Source organism: Symsagittifera roscoffensis, chromosome 7 (assembly GCF_963678635.1).
Source record: "Symsagittifera roscoffensis chromosome 7, txSymRosc1.1, whole genome shotgun sequence".
NCBI classification, from domain to species: Eukaryota; Metazoa; Xenacoelomorpha; order Acoela; family Convolutidae; genus Symsagittifera; species Symsagittifera roscoffensis.
In genome coordinates, this window is record NC_087068.1 from 39,414,079 (window position 1) to 39,433,711 (window position 19,633).

General features: G+C 36.4%; 2 protein-coding genes across 2 annotated transcripts; both read left to right on the forward strand.

Annotated features, from left to right (window-relative positions):
• The first annotated feature begins 6,472 nt into the window (after positions 1–6,472).
• LOC134851082 (pseudouridylate synthase 7 homolog) lies at positions 6,473–8,532 on the forward strand. Its single transcript, XM_063867004.1, has one exon. It carries the CDS (start codon positions 6,495–6,497, stop codon positions 8,379–8,381), a length of 1,887 nt encoding a protein of 628 aa, XP_063723074.1. The 5' UTR covers positions 6,473–6,494; the 3' UTR covers positions 8,382–8,532.
• Positions 8,533–9,836: 1,304 nt separating this feature from the next.
• Positions 9,837–10,856, forward strand: LOC134851532 (cytidine deaminase-like). Its single transcript, XM_063867662.1, has 2 exons — positions 9,837–10,174; positions 10,385–10,856. The coding sequence occupies exons 1-2, from the start codon at positions 10,018–10,020 to the stop codon at positions 10,681–10,683; spliced, it is 456 nt and encodes a 151-aa protein (XP_063723732.1). The 5' UTR covers positions 9,837–10,017; the 3' UTR covers positions 10,684–10,856.
• Positions 10,857–19,633: the final 8,777 nt, after the last annotated feature.

A 19,633-nucleotide genomic window follows, 5' to 3' on the forward strand; every position in this document is an offset into this window, starting at 1 on the left:
CTTTAAAATATAAAATAGTTTTACTTTTGACTTGACATTCAAATGTGAGCGTGTATCGCTTTTACTAATTTATAATTTAAAAAAGAAAAAACAAAAGAAAAAATAGGATGGCCAGTAGGACTGACTTAAATTAAAATTGATAACTAGTTCTTATTGATTATTTGAAAATTTGAGCATTAAGTAAATTTAAGACATATTATCAGACAAATTAATCAGCTCTGAAAACTCACGAAATACTGGATCGCAGATTCTTTCATCATGTAATCGTGTGCAACTGCTACTTCCACAAATTGGCTACAAAAAAGGTTTTTTTTCCAACACAGTGCTGGCAAGTTCGGGTGTCTGCCTTGATCTTTTTCTATTTCAGCCCCCTCGAGTCTTCTAGCACGAGTCTTTAGAGTCGCCAAGCCTCGAGTCTTCAGAGTCGCCAACCCTCGAGTCTTCTTGCACGAGTCTTCAAAAGTCGCCAACAGAATCAAATCCACTCAAGAAGTGCTTTTTACAATAATGCACTTTGATTGCAAGAGAATTGAAAATTTGTCTATGTTGAGCTTATTCAGTAACGGTGACAAGTTACATCCCACTTCTTTCACCAAGTATCAACTCGATAGTATATGTTTCACGATGGTGTTCAATGACGTTGAGTTGACTATGCTTTTGGGTCCTGAGCTCAAGTTTGTGTTTTTCTACTGTGAAAGAGGCAACAGTGCCGTCTAACAATTCAATTCTCTACTGACTAGTAGTATTCTTTTTTCAATATCTATAATTGGGTTCATGGTTTATTTACATCCTGTTGTGTAATAATTGCCATGAATACAACTTTTAAATATCAGTTATTTCACCAGATTCATTAGTTAACATGGGTTGAAAAATCTTAACCTCTAGCATATATAAATTAAACAGATAATTATTTGCGACATTTATGGTTAAAGAGTTTATCTTGTTTCATATTAGGTAATAGGATAATTTCAGTTTTGAACACATTCTCTTTTGAGTTTTCATTGTTTTAGTTGGTAAACTAATCGACTTGAAGGGCATTGATTTGGCATGAGCAAACATTTCGAACAGTTGATCTTATTGCATCTTATTCTGACGTTGCTTTTGGTATTTACAAATATTCTTCAACATTGCAGGATGTTAGAAGGTCAGTGTCGAAAACAACGTCACACATAACCCCACGTAAGGGGAGTTTTTGTCGGTCCTCCCTACTAACTAAAAACGGCCCGCTTAAACCGGGCTTGGAGTTTCACTCGGTTCTCGGCACGCCGAAAAATTTGTCACCTGGAACGGGTTTCAATACCCCACCGAAATCTCCCTCTTGAGTGTGCTCTACAGAGGGAAGATGCCGAAACCAGCACAGAGACGCTACCACTGGAAAAGGTGGTTCCCCTTCTACGTCGCTTTTTGCCGCTAAAGACCTTGGGGGAGCTGCAGTGATAGATTGAACGGGACGAAATCAACATGACCAGACAGGAACGAAATTTCCCTAACTCTCTCTCTCTCTCTCTCTCTATCTCTTAAACATAAACAATCTCACTTATTCAATCAGAAGCTCGAAGTAGAGATCGATGTAGCTACAACAACAACTTTAAATTTATGATGAGAGAAAATCCTGGAGAGGATAGGCGAAATACATACATGATACGCACATGGAGCCTACCCTTGAACATCATTACAGTCAAAGCAACTTAACGAATCAAAAATACATATTTCAAAAAGTAAATTATATTAATAAAATAAATAAAATACTTATTTCAAAGTTTTTTTAAAGAAAAATTCCAAAAAGTGGTCATTCCTAGAGAACGATTAGCAACAAGACAATCACAAAACCAATCTTGTTGCCATTATCTGCACAACAATCAAAACAAGCAAGAAATCAAAAAGAAAAATCATAATGATTTTTTGAGGAAAACTTTAATGTAATCTTGGCTCGATAGCTTATTTGGTAGGTTGAAAGAGTAAAGGTGTCTATAATAAAGAGAATATTGCACCAAGAAGAACCGTATCACCGATGAACTCACAAAGTAACTTTTTTTGCACTAAATAATCCGAAATGTAAAACGAAGCACTCCAAGACAATGAACGGTTCTCAGAAAATTATCAACTTAAAAGAAGATTCACCGTGTCTATCAAATTTCAGAAAACTCAAAAACAAAAAATAAACTTGGTTGACCCTTAAAGGTAAATGCTAAATTAAAAATTGAAAGTTTATAACACTTTTTCTTAGAAGCTCACTATAAATGACTCTGCGAGTTAATTTAGTGCTGCTTGCAGTAAATTTTCATTTAATCAAATTCTAAATCCTTCAAACTTTAAATATCTGGGGGTACTAAAAAGCCTTAAGGAATTCGAAGTACTCTGTGAATCAAAGACGAATATCCGGTGGCAGGACAATCTACCCTATTCCAAACTACCCTATACCATTCTACCCTATGCCATTATACCCTTCATACCAACCAATCTACCCTATACCAATCTACCCTAAACTAATCTACCCTATACTAATCTGCCCTATATACCATAATGAGGTCCCATAATGTAATCTTTCATAGTCCTAATCAGAATCGGAAACATACAGCACGTGTTAATTCATTTGAGTCAATTTTTGGACTCAATTTGAGTCTTTCACTTAAGGAAATTGCTCTAAAGACTAAATCGCAATTAGAGCCTCAAAATCTGAAATTTGTTTCAATTAACAAGTTTTAATCCCCAATTTTCAAAATCACGTACAAAAATGAAACCAAAACTACGTCATTTTATCAATTTTCTTTGGAATAACTTTTACCAAAATGAGTCAAATTTCTTGGGGTTTATCCCAACAGAATCGGCGAACGCTTGTAATCGGTGGCCACGAGTTTACGAAAAAACAGGAAACAAAGAATGGAAACATTCACTAGAAGTGTTCAAGATGGGGGTCCCATAAATGCAAAACAACAGCAATAACCCGAGAAAACGATCTTATTGCCTGTATAATTTGAGCACACGCACGAAGTATTTCCTGGTCGTTCGGATGCAAGGCTTCTAGTGCAGAAAATGAAACAGGACACAAAATTACAGCAAGTACCAGTCAATAGCGTAAATATAGCAAACGGTCTGCAGTCTGTCTCCGAAGAAAAAGCAGTTCAATTAGCTCTTCCTTGTCGGTCGGCTATTAATCGGGCCCTCAATCGACAGAAGGTAAATGATAGACCCACATTGCCTTTAATTGTCGGCAGACATTTTGAAGTGCCAAAGCAACATGAGGATTTTTGCGTCTTCGATAGCGGCATTGAAGATCCAGAAAGGGTGTTGATTTTTGGAGATCGGGACAATATCCAGAGTTTGATATTACATCGAGATGTTTGGCTGTGTGATGGAACGTTCAAAGTTTGCCCGATTCAATTTTATCAACTCTACACCATCCACATTCAACTCGCTGGCTTTTACCCCCCCCCCCCCCCTGCATTTATGCACTGTTGCCCAACAAAGCAGAACACACTTACAAAAAGCTACTGAAGGGGTTATCAGCCATCACCGAAAACACCGAGCCTCACCGCATTCTCCTCGATTTTGAACGTGCAGCACTGAACGCTTTCGCTAGTCAGCATACCGGAGCGTTGCTAAAAGGCTGCTATTTTCATTTATGTCAAGCGTTCAACCGGAAATTAAACGAAGTGGGCCTGAAGCGACTGTACGAAACTAATCATGATCTCAATTTGTCATGGCGCTTTATTCCAGCTCTAAGTTTTGTACCAGTTGAAATGGTCAATGCTGCTTTTGACTTGGTCATTGAGGAAATCGAAACCGTGTCGGACAAATTTGATCTTGACGACAATATCACTCAAAAACTTGATGAGGTAGCCTCATACTTTCAGCGCACCTACATCAAAGGCGAAATCATCGGAAGGAATTCTCGCGAACCTCTCTTCCCAGTAAACCTTTGGAATCATTCCGAAGAAGCAGCTGCTGGGTTAATAAGGACAACAAATGCTGTAGAAGGCTGGCATCTTGGCGTTGCTACTCTCTTTAAAGGAAACCACCCATCCGTTCACACCTTTCTGGAACAAATCAAACTGGACGCTGCCAATCAGAAATTCAATATATTGAAAGCAATGGGAGGAAACAGCAACCCCAGTCGAAAGAAGTACAGGGAATTGAATGAGAAAGTGAAAAACATTTGCAACAATTTTAACAAAGATTATATTTTAACATATTTGTATTCTCTCGCGCAATTAAGTCATTCCTAACTCAGTTTTCTTTTATCAAACTTTGTGAATTTTTCAAAAATTCAATTTAATTTCTAAAAAAAAAATTACACTTTTTGAGGTTCCCGTGGCCGTAGAAGGCTGAAATTTTGGGAGGTAATAGAGGCCTATACCAAAAGAATTTTACCTTCTCCCTCACCCCGCCCCCCAGTACCGCCTTGGCCTGGTACTGGGGGGTCTACCCCTTCTTTTGTGATCAACTAGTCAAACCCTCAGTAATTTTCGAATTTCATTCAAAATTTGACTTCTTGGTGATTTGATCTTTCGAACTTTTGATTTTCAAACACATGCATTATCCGCTACGCTATGTCGACTCTATGTGATATGTTTTTAGTTTGTTTAAGAAATAGCCGCAACGCATTTCTATAGCAACATTGGATTAAAATTTCTGTTCGTTCATGCTTTGAGCTCATTTCCATTTTGAACGCGCAAGTTTTACGTTGCTTTGATATTTTGTTCACGTGCGTCAATTATTCTTTGATCATAATTAATGGTTCTTTGATTTGTTCGGAAATATACTGTTTCGGATTCTTCAAGAGGATGGGGTAAGTTTCAATTGCTTTAATTATAGGGTAGAATGGTATAGGGTAGATTGGTATGTAGGATAGAATAGTATAGGGTAGATTAGCACAGGGTAGATAGGAATAGGGTGGCAGGACAATCTACCCTATTCCAAACTACCCTATACCATTCTACCCTATGCCATTATACCCTACATACCAATCTACGCTATACCAATCTACCCTAAACTAATCTACCCTATACCATTCTACCCTATAATTAAAGCAATTGAAACTTACCCCATCCTCTTGAAGAATCCGAAACAGTATATTTCCGAATACATCAAAGAACCATTAATTATGATCAAAGAATAATCGACGCACGTGAACAAAATAATTGACGCACGTTCCCGTGGCCGTAGAGGGCTGAAATTTTGGGAGGTAATAGAGGCCAATACCAAAAAATTTTACCTTCTCCCTCACCCCGCCCCCCAGTACCGCCTTGGCCTGGTACTGGGGGGTCTACCCCTCCTTTTGTGATCAACTAGTCAAACCCTCAGTAATTTTCGAATTTCATTCAAAATTTGACTTCTTTGTGATTTGATCTTTCGAACTTTTCATTTTCAAACACATTCATTATCCGCTACGCTATGTCGACTTTATGTGATATGTTTTTAGTTTGTTTAAGAAATAGCCGCAACGCATTTCTATAGCAACATTGGATTAAAATTTCTGTTCGTTCATGCTTTGAACTCATTTCCATTTTGAACGCGCAAGTTTTACGTTGCTTTGATATTTTGTTCACGTGCGTCAATTATTCTTTGGTCATAATTAATGGTTCTTTGATTTGTTCGGAAATATACTGTTTCGGATTCTTCAAGAGGATGGGGTAAGTTTCAATTGCTTTAATTATAGGGTAGAATGGTATAGGGTAGATTGGCATAGGGTAGATTGGTATGTAGGATAGAATAGTATAGGGTAGATTAGCACAGGGTAGATTGGAATAGGGTAGAATGTCATGGAACCGAATATCCAGAGAGGATAGAACATAGGAAATCGATAAGAAATGCCAGCTATATCTACTTGGTATGATGGTGCTATAATTCAATTGTATATAATCTATGGACAGTTTGCTGTTTTGCTTGAAACAAGGCTAATATCTTATGCGTGCACCAGATATCAGTTTTGTGAAAATTGCCATCATATGATTGGCTGATAATTGCTTTAAGACTAATGAAATTTGCTACATCATCATATGGACAACCCCTGAGAATTTAGCAAAAACAGCAGAGTGTGGATTTAGTTTTTTGTTTAAATTGAATTTATAAGGCCTCCGCTTTTCTCAGAGCTTGAAAATCTAACTTAAACAAGTGTTATTTTCATGAATACCACAAATGGCAGAAATTATTTCATTATTTGTTTGAATAGAAATTGAAAATTGTTTCAAGAAAGTATGAAAGCTTTCACAAAATAGATTATTTTGAGGCTGTAAAAAGTGCTTTTTGGCAGTTTAGCGTGTGTGGGTCTCTTTTGAAGCCTAATGTTATTGCTCAACAAAGAATTTTGACGAAAGTTTCTTTTAAACTTTCAGTCATCTTGTTATCTTATCATAATCACTTAATTACTGTATATTTCAAAGTTTTAAAAAGGCGAATAATTTACTTAGTTTCCACTAATTTTAGACATTTAGCTGTATATATGTCCTTTTAATCTGTTTTGTGATATTTTTTAGAGTTGTTTTGCTGTCAAAATGGATGAACCGATCGCAAAGAGAACGAAAACAGAAGCTAGTTGTTCCCTCGAAGCTTTTGAGAAAAACTCTGAAAAAACTTTAGAAGACCAGTTTGGAATTTGTTGCTATGTTAGTAATTTCGTGGAAGGCGATTTTCAAGATGACGGCAAATCTATTGATGTTATTCTCAAACATAGGTTTTCAGATTTCATTGTGAATGAAATTGATGAAAATGATAGAGTTGTGAATTTGACTTCATTCGAGCTTCCGAAAACAGAGTCGGCTGAAGAAAAAAATGAGTCTGAGAATTTGTTCTTGTTTGAAGATGAACAAACGAAAATAATTACTGAAAGTGTCTCGTCTAAAATACGATCATGGGTCAAACTTTTGTCAATACCGGAAGAGAAAAAATCCAGAAAACTTATTCACAGCTCAATTCAAAAAATTAATCCGAGTTTAATTTCTAAAAGCTTCGACGGGTTTATTCACGTGATGTATTCGCCCAACCAAAGAGATGAAAGAGGTCAATTTCATTCTAAATGGGAAGGTCATGGGTTCGGCAATTACTGTTCATTTGTGCTATTTAAAGAAGGTCTGTCAACAATGGAAGCCATTGATACAATTTGCCGGCGGCTTAACAAACCAACTAAAGCATTCAACTTTGCAGGGACGAAAGATAAAAGAGCTGTAACTTATCAAAACATAACTGTTTTCAAAGTTGAAGCTTCGGTCTTGAACAAAATAAACGATTTGTGTTCAAATATCAAAGTTGGCGACTTTTCATACACTAAAGCCCGACTTGGCTTGGGTGCTTCGAATGGAAACGCGTTTAAGCTTCTGTTGCGTAATATCGACGTAAACAATGTGCCTTTATTGCATAATCGGTTACGTCAGGTTGAAGAAAAGGGGTTTATCAATTACTTCGGTTTGCAGAGATTCGGCTCTATGTCCAATACGAACCCAGAAATCGGGCTGAGTATTTTGAAAAATGACTGGCTAAATGTAGTAAATTTGCTTTTGTTTTCGGATTCAAGTCATTTGAAAAAGGTTTCATGGTTTGAAGAGATAAAAAAGAAAATGATGGCTCGAGAAAATATAAATCTAACGAAAGAAATGATTTTTCAAGTTCAAAACGGCGTTGAGAAGAAGTTTTTATTCGGTCTCAAAGACACTGGTTATGACTCCGATCAAAAAATAATTGAAGCGTTTGGTTATTTGCAGCGGAACATTCGTCTTATTTATCTACATTCGTATCAAGCTTATCTATGGAACTTGACAGTGTCACAAAGACTTAAAAAGTTTGGCTTAAAACTCGTGATTGGAGATCTTGTTCACCGTAGTACTGAAAACACATTTGAGGTAGCCGAAATAACGGCCGATAATTTAGCCGAGAACAAATTTGAAAATTGTGTTATTCCAATTGTTGGTTCAAAAAGTAAACTTCCTCCTAATATGTCTGAATTTATTTTGAAGTTCTTGGAAAAAGATGGACTCACCCAAGCAAGCATGGATCACAAAATCAAGGAGTATAAATTGAAGGGAGATTATAGAAAAATTGTGTGTAAGCCGAATTATTTCAAGTATGGTTTGATTTCATATGAATCAATAGAAGAAGATGTTCTCAAAAGTGATATCGATTATTTGAAAGAGAACGAAAAAGAGTCGAAAACGGTTAACAAAAATGAAAGCCAAGAACTGTCATTTGAAGATAGTTTGGATAATGAGAAATTTTTTGGGTTGAAATTATCCTTTCATTTGCCATCGAGTGCTTATGCTACGATGTTAGTACGTGAACTGACTCACAGTGAAACCTCTCAACAGTATCATAAGGCAGAGTCGGATAAGCTGAAAGACGAGGAGTTCGAAAACTGCTGTGAAAACGGGGATGAAATTCCAATGCACTGAATATAATAACTTAAACGCGTTGAACCTTTTTGTTGAAACCTATTTAAGTGGATATGTGAACAGTGTCTATGACATGAAAAAACTTGTGAACAGCACTTCAAGATTTGAAAATTTAAGTTAAACATTTTGAGATGAGTTAATAAAGGTTGAAGCTGGTTTTTTTGGAGATTTAAGTTTTGACAGGCTTCGATTAGGCGTTGTGAACATTTTAAGTGTCAATGGAGACAACTATATAGGCCGAAATGATTTTTTTTTCAGGAAAGTCGTAAAGTTTAATCAAATTTGATTTTTCGCTGTTTGACTTTGATTTTTTTCAAGTTCAGTTCATTTCGCTTGTTAAAAGGAAGGAAAACTTCCCTGTCGAACAGCAAAAATGTAAAGGTCGCGAAACTATTTTCAGATTTCTTAGCTATAGAAAAAACCTATTGATCCATCCATTTTCCTCAAAATGCGTTATTTTTATCCCGAAAGTGCCAACCATTTTTCGAAGAGCTTTCAGGGCTTAATTTTTTCTTGTAATTTTGATAGTTGAAGTTTTTTCAAACAAACTATTCAATTTTGCTTCTTGCTTCCTTGCGTTCATTGACATTTTTCAACTTTCTGGTGGCCATGTTCTTGTAGTGTCACAAGTGATTTAGAAAGATGGAACAAATAAATGCGCAAGTCAAGAAAAAAACTAAAATAATTTTAATTACCGAAGCATTTTTAAACTGAAGAGCCATTCGTTTTTGTGTCCACGAAGATGGTATTTTTTTTGGACCTGCAATTTTTTTTTCAGGAAAAATATTTAATTAAAAACGGTCAAATTTGATTTTTCGCGGTTTGACATTTGCTTCTGCATGTTCAGTTCAAACGTAATTGCTGAAAACAAGGCAGATTACCCTCTCCGATTACGAAAATACAATTGATGCGAAAAAAACGTGAATGACTTGAAGTTTCGAAAGTGCATTATAGTTTCACGGTTTCCCATGGTAACGAAAATTTACATTATTGGCCCATTTTCTCTAATTGGGGTGGTTTTATGAAATAATTGCGATCTTTAAAAGCTCTTAAAATTCTAAGAGCCTTAATGTGGTGCATTTTTCCTTCGATATTCGCAAAATTAAAATTTTTATAAAAAAAAAGTTTTTTTTTTTTTAATTTTTTTTGACACTTTTCCGCCGGTTGGCTTTGTTTTAAAAATTGAGAAAATATAGTTTCGCCAAGAGCAAATGTCGTTCTACTGAGTAAACTGTGGCTTTTAATCTAAAGATTTGCTGATCGTGATTTTTTTTAAAGTGACAAGTTTCAAAAACGTAACACTCCTAAGTATTCAAAATACAGAATGTGTTTTAACTTCTTAGATTAGTCGCCGATGCAAGTTATACATATATGTTTTACTTAACCACATCGCTAAATAGAATTTCTTATCATGAGAGTGATCTACGCTTCAGTTTAATGCCCGAAAAGCTTTATCAGTAAAATACGCAAACATCAAGATAGCAAGGAACTCTTACCTTCATACATAGCTCAAAACGTCTATCAAAAGATTGACCAAATTAGCGAAAGCATCGTAAACTTAATATATTTTATGGCACTTCGACGTAGCTAAACTTAAAATTATTAAATAAAACGAAGTCAAAAGTCGGTGTTAATTATGACCGACGACTTTTGCAATAAGTTATCGAATGGTGCTGGAATCAAAAAAGACATTTTCCAGTTACTCTCTTTAGTCAAATCGCGAGCTTACTGTCCTTATTCAAACTTTCCTGTCGCCTGTATTATTGAACTAAAAGACGGTCACCTGATTCCAGGCTGGGCTCTTTTTCCGTTTTCCCCACCTCACATAATCATCAATTCAATTTTATGGTGTATTTCGTGGTTTAACTAGTTACATGTTACAATGTATAAAAATCAAATATGCAAGCCATGGCCGAATTAATACGCATCAATTGGAAAATTTGGGCTAACGTTTTACCAGGAAAGCATTGCAGGTGGTAGGGGATAAGGAAAATGAGTCACAGGCTGTAATGTCGAGAACGCTTCGTATTCGATGACGATTTGTGCCGAGAGATCGGCAATCGCCTCGGCCATTTCTCAAGGATTCAAACCCGATCAGATGGATACGTTTTACGTAATAACTAAGCTGGACTATTGTGTTTTTCCGTGTGGTGCGTGCAGAAGTGCTATTGCCGAGATGAATCCGAAAGCACGAGTTGTTGTCGTCAGTTCGGATGGTGGCAAAGTCGAAGAGCATTCGATTGAAACGTTATTGCCGTGTAGTTTCTCGTCTTCAGATTTACAAAAGTCAGCTCAAATATAAATTTTGAAAAAAATTGCAGTCTTCATTAATTTAATTAGGTTTTTTAAATAAACAGTATCGGTTCAGTTTCTCTTCTGTTTGAGAGATATTATTATTGCATTTTCAGTTGCAACTCGAGTTACAGTAGTTGTGGACTTTTCTCAGAACTTATCGAAGTTTTCCGTTCTAGTTCAAATTTTTCTGCAGCGAATTTTAAACTATATAGCTATAAACTATAAACTATTTTAAACCTGTAATTAATTTGCTGTACATGCCCACACTTGTGATCATTGCTTAACAAAAACGTTTCTAGTCCGCCAGAACATTCATAATAAATGCACTTTTCAACCCAAGTCTCCTCTAGTAAAAAAAATTATCGTGTACCTCATTTATCTTGATTTCCCGACCAATCTATCTATAGATGTGTTTCACGTAACACATGGTTAAGAAGTCCGCTTAACGACATGTTAAAATGCCAATCTATTGCAATGCTCAATATTTCCAATTCAACATTTTGAAATACTCCATACAAATAATGAAGTACGTCTTTTTATCAAATGCAATTTCCAAGGTCATCTGCGGGATGCATAATGAATCTGTTGAACCCTGAATCTTTGAACTCCAACGTTTTTTCCCTTTTTTTGCAACGTAAACTTTCAGCAACCTTAACAAAGTGCGAAATAAGCAACCCCTTGGTGGAGTGTTTTCGGAATGCTCTGAGAGAATGCGAGGCTCACCTCAAAATCTGACTGCTAAAACGATTTTAGGGCATGAGATATAATGATTTTTGTGGTTTTCTGAAAACAGTGTAAAAAGTTAACAAAAGTCTGAAACATATATTGGGTAGCTGTCTGGTTCAAACCTTGGTAGCAAATAAGGCTTCTAAACTCACCGCTCAAATCTTATAAGTTTCCAATATGTTTACCATTCCTTGCAATTTTTTTCTAAAATTTGAAAAACCTCAAAAAAACTGCGCTACCCCCTATGATGGCGCGACCTCAAGGTACTTTCAAGTTTTGCAGATGTGATCTCCAATGGTGACTGCTCATTCTTTCAATTTTTAATACATATTTTTAAATAGTTTAAAAAAAAAATCAAAAAACCATACAAAAAAATATTCTTATTGACCCTGGCCTCCAAATTTCACTGGTCCAAGTTTTTTAACTGCCAAAATAATGAATTTTTTGAAATAATTGACCAGAAAATTTTTTTTTTAAATTGGTAATTTCAATCTTTTGTTTTGGTGCTTCAAAATAATACCAGAGGCTGCAAATCTGGCCTCTGTTTATTATAGCTCAGAAAATGATACTTTTCGGCTAAAGCCTGTTTGTTTGCAAAATAGTTGTCAGTAAGTTGATGATTTTGAAAAATTTTGTGGATTTTAAATATTTAATCATTTTGGGTTACAAAGTTGATGGCAGCAAATGATGAATTTGAGGGCTGATGAAATGGAGTGAATAAAATAAACTAGAATCTCATTTACGAAAACTTTGTTTACACAAAATCTTTTCATTTTAGTTTTTTAAATATGGAAAGTGCAGTTGTATACTGTCAACTTTTTAGTTTCCTATTTCGAGTTAAGAATACAAAGCTCTGAAATCGGTAACTTTCGGGGTTTGAAAATTTTTCAAAAATTAACCTAAAGCTTGATTTTTAATTTTTTCTTTTTTTTTTCAAAACAAAAACATTGTTGGATGCTCCAAGTCTACTTTACAAAAAGTAACGAGATTTAGTGCAAACGTAAAGCAGACTTGGGGCATCCAACAATGTTTTTGTTAAAAAAAAAACAACCGCGTATTCAGACACTGTATAAACCAAGTTTTTTGGAAGCACCATTTGCGAAAAACACGCGATAGTTACTTTGAAATGATCCGCTTTTGTTTGGCTAGCATTGTAATTTCAGTCATTATTTATGTCGTACACACAAGTGAGGTGATAGCTGGTCGCGAAAATTGGTTACGTAGCAGTATTTAGACAACCGCGTATTCAGACACTGTATTAACCAATCAGAATCGAGACACAGAAGATATGCCATTCATTTTTTCCTTGTCTCGATTCTGATTGGTTTATACAGTGTCTGAATACGCGGTTGTCTAAATACAGACCGAACTTGAGGTTGTTTGCCATTAAAATTTGTTAAATAATTTGAAATCAATTGATTTAGCGATACACTAGAATCAAACAGCTGGTAGGAAATTCGGAGTGCGGTCTGTATTTAGACAAACGCGTATTCCTACTCGTCAGTAAACAGACAAATACTGTAGTAAACAAACAGAATTGAGATAAGAAAACGAATTTTTGAACTAACTAAATAATGTTCCGACTTTTGAAGGAAAGGGAATTTTTATGCTCTGTGGTTTTTTTATTCAGTCAATTTTTACCGATCGAAATAATAATTTTCAACAAATGTTTTACACCCCATTAAAGATATCGACTTCTGGAGATCAAATGTAGAAGGTTATTTCACCTCCGATTTTTTTGTTAAGTTCAAATTTGCCATGTTCCGGACTAAATTATGCGCGCGCTTATTCATAATGCTGAGAGAGCGTAACGCGAAATATTTAGGCATGATGGCGAATTATCCCGCACAACAAAATCGTTCCAAATTGAATTGAGGCTAGCTAATTGGTCCTATCAATTTCGTACAAGTCAAACTTTTTCACTTCGATATTGTTCAAAATGTAAAGGTTTTCAATATTTTCTTTTCCCAAAAACTATTCGCTATGAACTAAGGACAGTCGGAACATTCAAAGGACAGTTAATTTCAATATAGGTAGTATTTCTTTTAGCTTGACCTTTATAGTTCCGACTTTCGTAAGGAAAGTAACGGAATATTTGTGCTCGGCGTGGGCTTGTTTCTTCAGACAATTTTCGACTTTTTAAGTAGCCAATTTGACGGGAATTTTTTAAAAATCATTCAGAAGTTATTGTTGTCCTGAGCTTAATTTTGAAAAAATATTTCACATGTGATCATTTTTTGTAAAGTTATTGGGGTATAAAGATTGCCATTTCGGCCAATTGGGGACAATTAACGCGCGATATATTTCGCGCTGTTAACGCGTAAGCGGACATTTAGTCCGTCTTAGAAATTGTTCCAAATTGGTTGAAGGAAGCTTATTTGCCATAATTGATTCGTTACTAAGAGCGAAATCTATCATTTTGTGCATTTCATGGTGTGTAGGGAATTTTCGCAAAACTCCCAAACTTGAATGAAAGAAATTTAATTTTCAAATTTTTTTTTACAATTATTTTTTCATGTTATTACTGCTCCATAGTTCTTAAAAGACAGTAGAAACAATCAGGGCTTTGCCCTAATACGAGCAGTTTTGTTGATTTTTAAAACAAAATGCTTTTAAAAAAAACGCGAATTGATTCTTTTGAAAAAAAACTTGTGTAATGAACTTTGGCTGACTTAATTATAAAAACCAATTATTTTTTATTTGTGCTGATCATCGTAGATGTAGACGGTTTTTCTGATATGTTTTTTTCTGGAGTTTCAGGTTAATCTTGTATAAATAACCGGTAAAATATTCTGGGCTTTTTATAGGCCGTAGAAAAAATATTTGTTTTTATGACGGAATTTGGTTAAAAAAACGTAAGAGTGCGTCACGATCACTTCCAAGTATTTGCAATTTGTTTTGGCCTTGAAGTAGCTACAACTGAAATCCAAAAAATCCAGTTGTCATTTAGTAAACTTACTGGAGAATTCACACTGAATTCCGCGATATGATAGCAGCTCAGCAAATTGAATCCATGACTAACAGATATAAAATTATTCGAACTTAAATTACTCGGATGTTAACTTCAATCGATACAAACAAAGCACATGTTCCGACAAAAGTCAGGGCTGGGCAGAAAGCAAGTAGAGTAGAGCAAGGGATTCCATTCAGCCTGCTAATCATTGCATATATCTTTTGCACCTGTCTATATATTATTTAACGGGCGTTTCAAACGACATGTTGACACTGTGTTTTGCAACGTTTGTTTCGGCGGAGCCTCAAAACGGCCAGTTTGTCGTCTTGACTCCAATTCTTGAATTGTTAATTTTTTTAGGACAGTCCAAAATTTTGGCTTTTGGGCTCCAATTTGATCGTTCCAATCTCTGTTCCAGTTTTCGCACTTAATGGTCGATCGAATATCCACAGGGCGGTCAAACACGTTCCATAAATCCATTTGAATTGGACATGAAATCCAAAAATTCCAAGCAATCGAAAAAATTTTTTCAATTTTTTTGCAAGAATTGATTTTTCCTTGGTTTTTTTCTTGACAATAAGGCAACGCTATGCTTATCTTGTTAACAGGTAAATACGAGAGACTGAAAAGTTTTCTGGCAAAATCTTGAAATTTTTTGTGCGTTTTTTAATAGCAACTTAGTCCAAATTCTTGAATTTTTCGGTAGATGCATTGCGAAAAATGAAACCAGCATCCAAAAAGTGCCGAAGCATGGAAAATTTCTCGAATTGCTGGTATTACCCCAGTTTCATAATCGGTTACTATGGTGTCGGGCATCACGGGAAAGCCGACTTTTCGTTGCATATTTTGGACAAAATTTTGAAAAAAAGTTTGTAAATTTTTTCGGTTTTTCCGGTCAAAAATCCCCAAACTGCAGGAACTTTCCAAGTATGAGCAGACCCGAAGATGGTGTAGATTTGAAGAGAAAGAGGTGGGGCAGTTTTGAAAGTTCCATTACGCAAAATTTTTTGGCTTCTCACCAAAAAATCAAGACCCTGTTTGGCACCAAAAATCAACATACCTTGACGTTGATAAAGTAGAAAATCTGACGATTCAGAATCTTTGTCCACGTTCCTTCAAGTTTAGTATCTTCGAAAATTTTGGCGGCTTAAGTAAATTTTTGGTCCGTGTTCGTTGCATAGTTCACCAAATAGTATCGTAATTAAAGACCAAAAATCGCTGATCTGATTCTTGTAATTTTTCGACATAATTTTTTAGCGGTATTGTATGATTTTTTGCGACATTTTCAATAAATTTTTCTCGGAATTTCATTTCGGACAATTGCTGTTCTGGCTCAAATTGATTGTTTAGAGATCCTGTTTTTCATTGAATTAATAATCATAATCAAGGAGAGTTTGGACGAGCAATTAGCTGAAAATTTCATAAGCACTTTTAGTGAAAAACTAAAGGGTCACATTGTTTAAGAGCCAAAAAAAACTTGGACAATGATAAATCTAACCTGTCATGGCATCGTTAGTATACGCAAAATGATCGCAAGAGCTACCAAGCTGACAAGTACGCCGTTTTTCAAACAGTTTCATGTGACAAATTATATTTTAATTATCATGGAATAATTATCAAGTTTAAAAAAATGAACCTGCTCGCCCCTATTTCTTACATAAATTTTCACGTTATTTTGCCGTTTCAAAGATTATTTTTGGTATAATTTCCTATCGGCGACTGACTGACGTCAAATACCCAACTTCTACTTGTTGTTCACCGTCTTGACCTAGACAATTGATTGTCGGTCTGTTTAGAGGTCAACGAACGTGTTACGGTTTTTGAATTATCAACCTAACGAATTTTTTTCGACTAAATGGGTATAATAAGCTCAGAGCTGGGTTTCGGAACCCCAGTCAACGTGGTTGTAACTAAAAAGTGGCTAAAAACAATGGCTAGAGTTCTTTAAGCCAAAAATTAAACAAAAGGTCCATTAGAGACGGATTGGTCTTTTCCTCGCCCTCAATTATCCTTGTTTCGAAAGAAATAATCACTTTGGAGTTAAAATCAAAAGTTCGGGCATTAAAGAAAAATAAAAATTGAAAATACATTGTGGGCGCCAGCCTTGGCTTCCGTGCATGAGGTTATTTCCTCAAATTTGATTATTTCCTCAAAATTGACTTTCCCGTTCCACTTGATTATGTCGATAGCCTGCTTATCGTCACAAGTGTCCAATTTTTGTTGCTACTTACTGTTTTTTCAGCTACTCTTCTCGCCTGTCGATTCGGCTCTTCTGTCTTTTCGTTTTGGTAATACCCAATAATGACAATTTTATTTCTCAAAAATTGTGATTCGCAATTCGAAAACATGAAAATGGAAATTAAATAACAGATAACAGAAATTAAATGCTGCTTGCTCGGAGGGTTCGACTGTGACCTTCTAATTGAGTGGCACGTACTCTAAGGACAGTGCCATTAATGTCCCAATTGAACGCATAATTGCGGTTATTGTCATCAGTAGTGATCCAGTGCCAATCTACAGAAATTAAGTAATTACGTCTCAAAATCAAGTTTATCTACATCAACTCAACTCATCTCCTTGTCTCATAAGTGACATTATACTAGTCTTCCTTGCCTTCCCAAGTTTATCATTAAAAAGCATTGAATTAAAAAAATTTTGATTTCTAACGTCATTGGTATGAAAAACGTCTTTTCCGCTCAGAATAACGCTTTTATCATGTCTTTGTCCTTTTTTTCGACTTAAAGACCTGTAGCTATGCGAAGCACTGAAAAACTTACTTTTTTAAATAAATGTTCGAAGATCTCACCAGTTCCTCAAGAAGTTAATACTCGTCTTTACAGAAAAAAAAAACCAGCCAGTCTCAAATAAGTAAATATACTATCATATTTATTTTTGTTGCCTTGGTTCAAAATTAAACACACTGGACACTTCGAGTCATCAAAATAAACAATACTTTAGTTAACTCGGTGTTACAAACAATGGCCTGTATTCACAACTGGCGGCGAGACAAACGTTCTTTCCCATTGAATCAATTGGGTAATTTCCTTAGGACGGTTCCTTGGGCTGAGTCTTGCTCTGTCTTTCCACTGTAAAAGTCAGTAGGTGAAGGATTACTGCCATATTGTGATGATTTTCATCATTACTTTGTTCCATTTTAGTTTCCGACTTCATATCTTAGATTGCATCTGCATTCGGGTTTAGAAACCATGATGGTTTCATGAGTTCCAACTTCGTCACAACATCGTCACCAGGCTGTTCTTCAAATGGCTGTCCTATGAATCACACCCGAAGCACTCATATCCACTCAACATGGGCACCGACAGTTCGACCACTCGTTCCGCCATGGTTACGCCCAGTCGCAGTGAATCAGACGTCAACACTTTTACCTCGCGGATTCTTTCGACCCGATCGTATTCTTTCGGCCCTAAAAGTCGAAGTATGTGTCCCTCGCATTTTCATTGACAAATGGATTATAGGCTGTTGCTGGCACACTTGACACATATTAAGACCTGCGCTTCCCCAACGTAAAATATTATTCAGAGTTCTGGCTCTATTCCAACATTTCATGGCTCACTCTCAGTTACCTGTTCGAACACCTCCTAACTTCTTCCAACTTCTGGCAACTATCCATTTGCTTTAACTCTTTAGTGGGTAAAATTAGCTGCATGTCTTAGCAGAGCTCCGGTAGTTCTCTGGGCAAAGTCACTTTTCGGTTTAAGTCTCCTCGTTGTTAAGTTTTCAGACATTGTTTCAGAACAGGAAGCGAGTTTCGCTCTACTATAAATCTCTCGAAGCAGAGGACATCTTTTGATTTTGCCCAGCCCACTGTAGAATTGCGCAGGACCATAGTATTTTGTAGGGTTTTCATTAACTTTAGTTGCTGCTCTTTTGACTTTGTCTCTTCCTCGGTTTCATTTTTCCCCCATCAAGCACCACATCAACCTCACTTATAACTCCGAATGCTCACTGGTATGCAGTCACTGGTAATGGAGTGCGCATTGCTACATCGAGATGTTTCTGGGAACCGTTCTCCAGGAATATTTCAACAATTCTTTCAGGTCTTTCTGGCTGACGTCTGATGTCATCACAATCTTTTGTTTTCAATTTTGTTCCCGCCACTAACTCTCTTTGATGCTCCTCTATGGCTTTCTTGGAGTCTCAAGCCCTGAGCTGTCGCCTCGTGGATTTTCTGACCTTTAAGTTTTCCTTTTAGCCACATGCAGGGTCACCGATATGAACTAAGTCAGTTACCTTTTCTAATCCGCAATACCCTTTCTAATCTGCATCGGTTGAGTCGAGGATTTCCTTATCGAGTTTCGTCAGCTAGTGTTTTCTCCTTAATTTTGAATCAGGACAGTGACGAATTTATTCCTGTCAGCAAGACAACAGTTTTTCTTTCTCTTTTTCCATTCTGTTTAGTATTCCACACTCTCCTGTCTGCTTTCACCACGAATAGACGTTTTAGTTAAAGCAGCTCCGCTGAGCAACATTTATTTTGCTTTAGGCATCACAGCGTTCGTGTTGACTTTACTATTGAACTTTCCCACCATCAATTTACACTTCCGCAATATTTTTCTGACTCATGTGACTGGGTGTTTTTCTCCATGGGTTTCTCACGGGCACTGACCATCAGACTCCCCGGGCTCCATCATTTTTTAAAAATTTTTGCTCAGCCAATTCAAGCCTAACGTCATCAAGTGTTGAATTCCGTAGTTCTTTATCGCGTTCCAAGTTCTTTCCATGAAAGCAACCCTCAGTGTCTCTTCTACCTTTCTGCTAATAGGCGAATCGATGAGTATTTTTTGCTCATTCTTCATCAGAGACTCTTCTAGCAGCAGGGAAACCGGTCCTGCTGGGGATTAAATTACTGGGAACTCCTTTGTAGGCGACGCGTAAGATGATGGTGTCATCAAAATAAGAGGCTCTTCTACCTGATTCAAGTCATCTATTTGTTCCGTATGGTCTAATTTAAACTCCGTTAGATGCCTTTCTAACGCTCCTAGTTCCACCTCAGAAATTTTTCTGGTGGGAAAATATCCTTCTCTATCCATGAGGTTGTCTTCCATCCGATCATCTCCTGTCGCTTACCCTTGGCCTTTATTTCTTTTGTCTGGCTTCGGTACAGATACAGAGGATCGTTGGCGCACATCGTCACCTGAGTTTGGATGGGCTGGTACAGTTAGTTGACCCTCTCGCTGTAGAATAATACATCCCATACGAATAGCGACACTGATTCCTCGCCCTGCGTTGCCTTACCTCAATCTCTGCGTATGTGCTT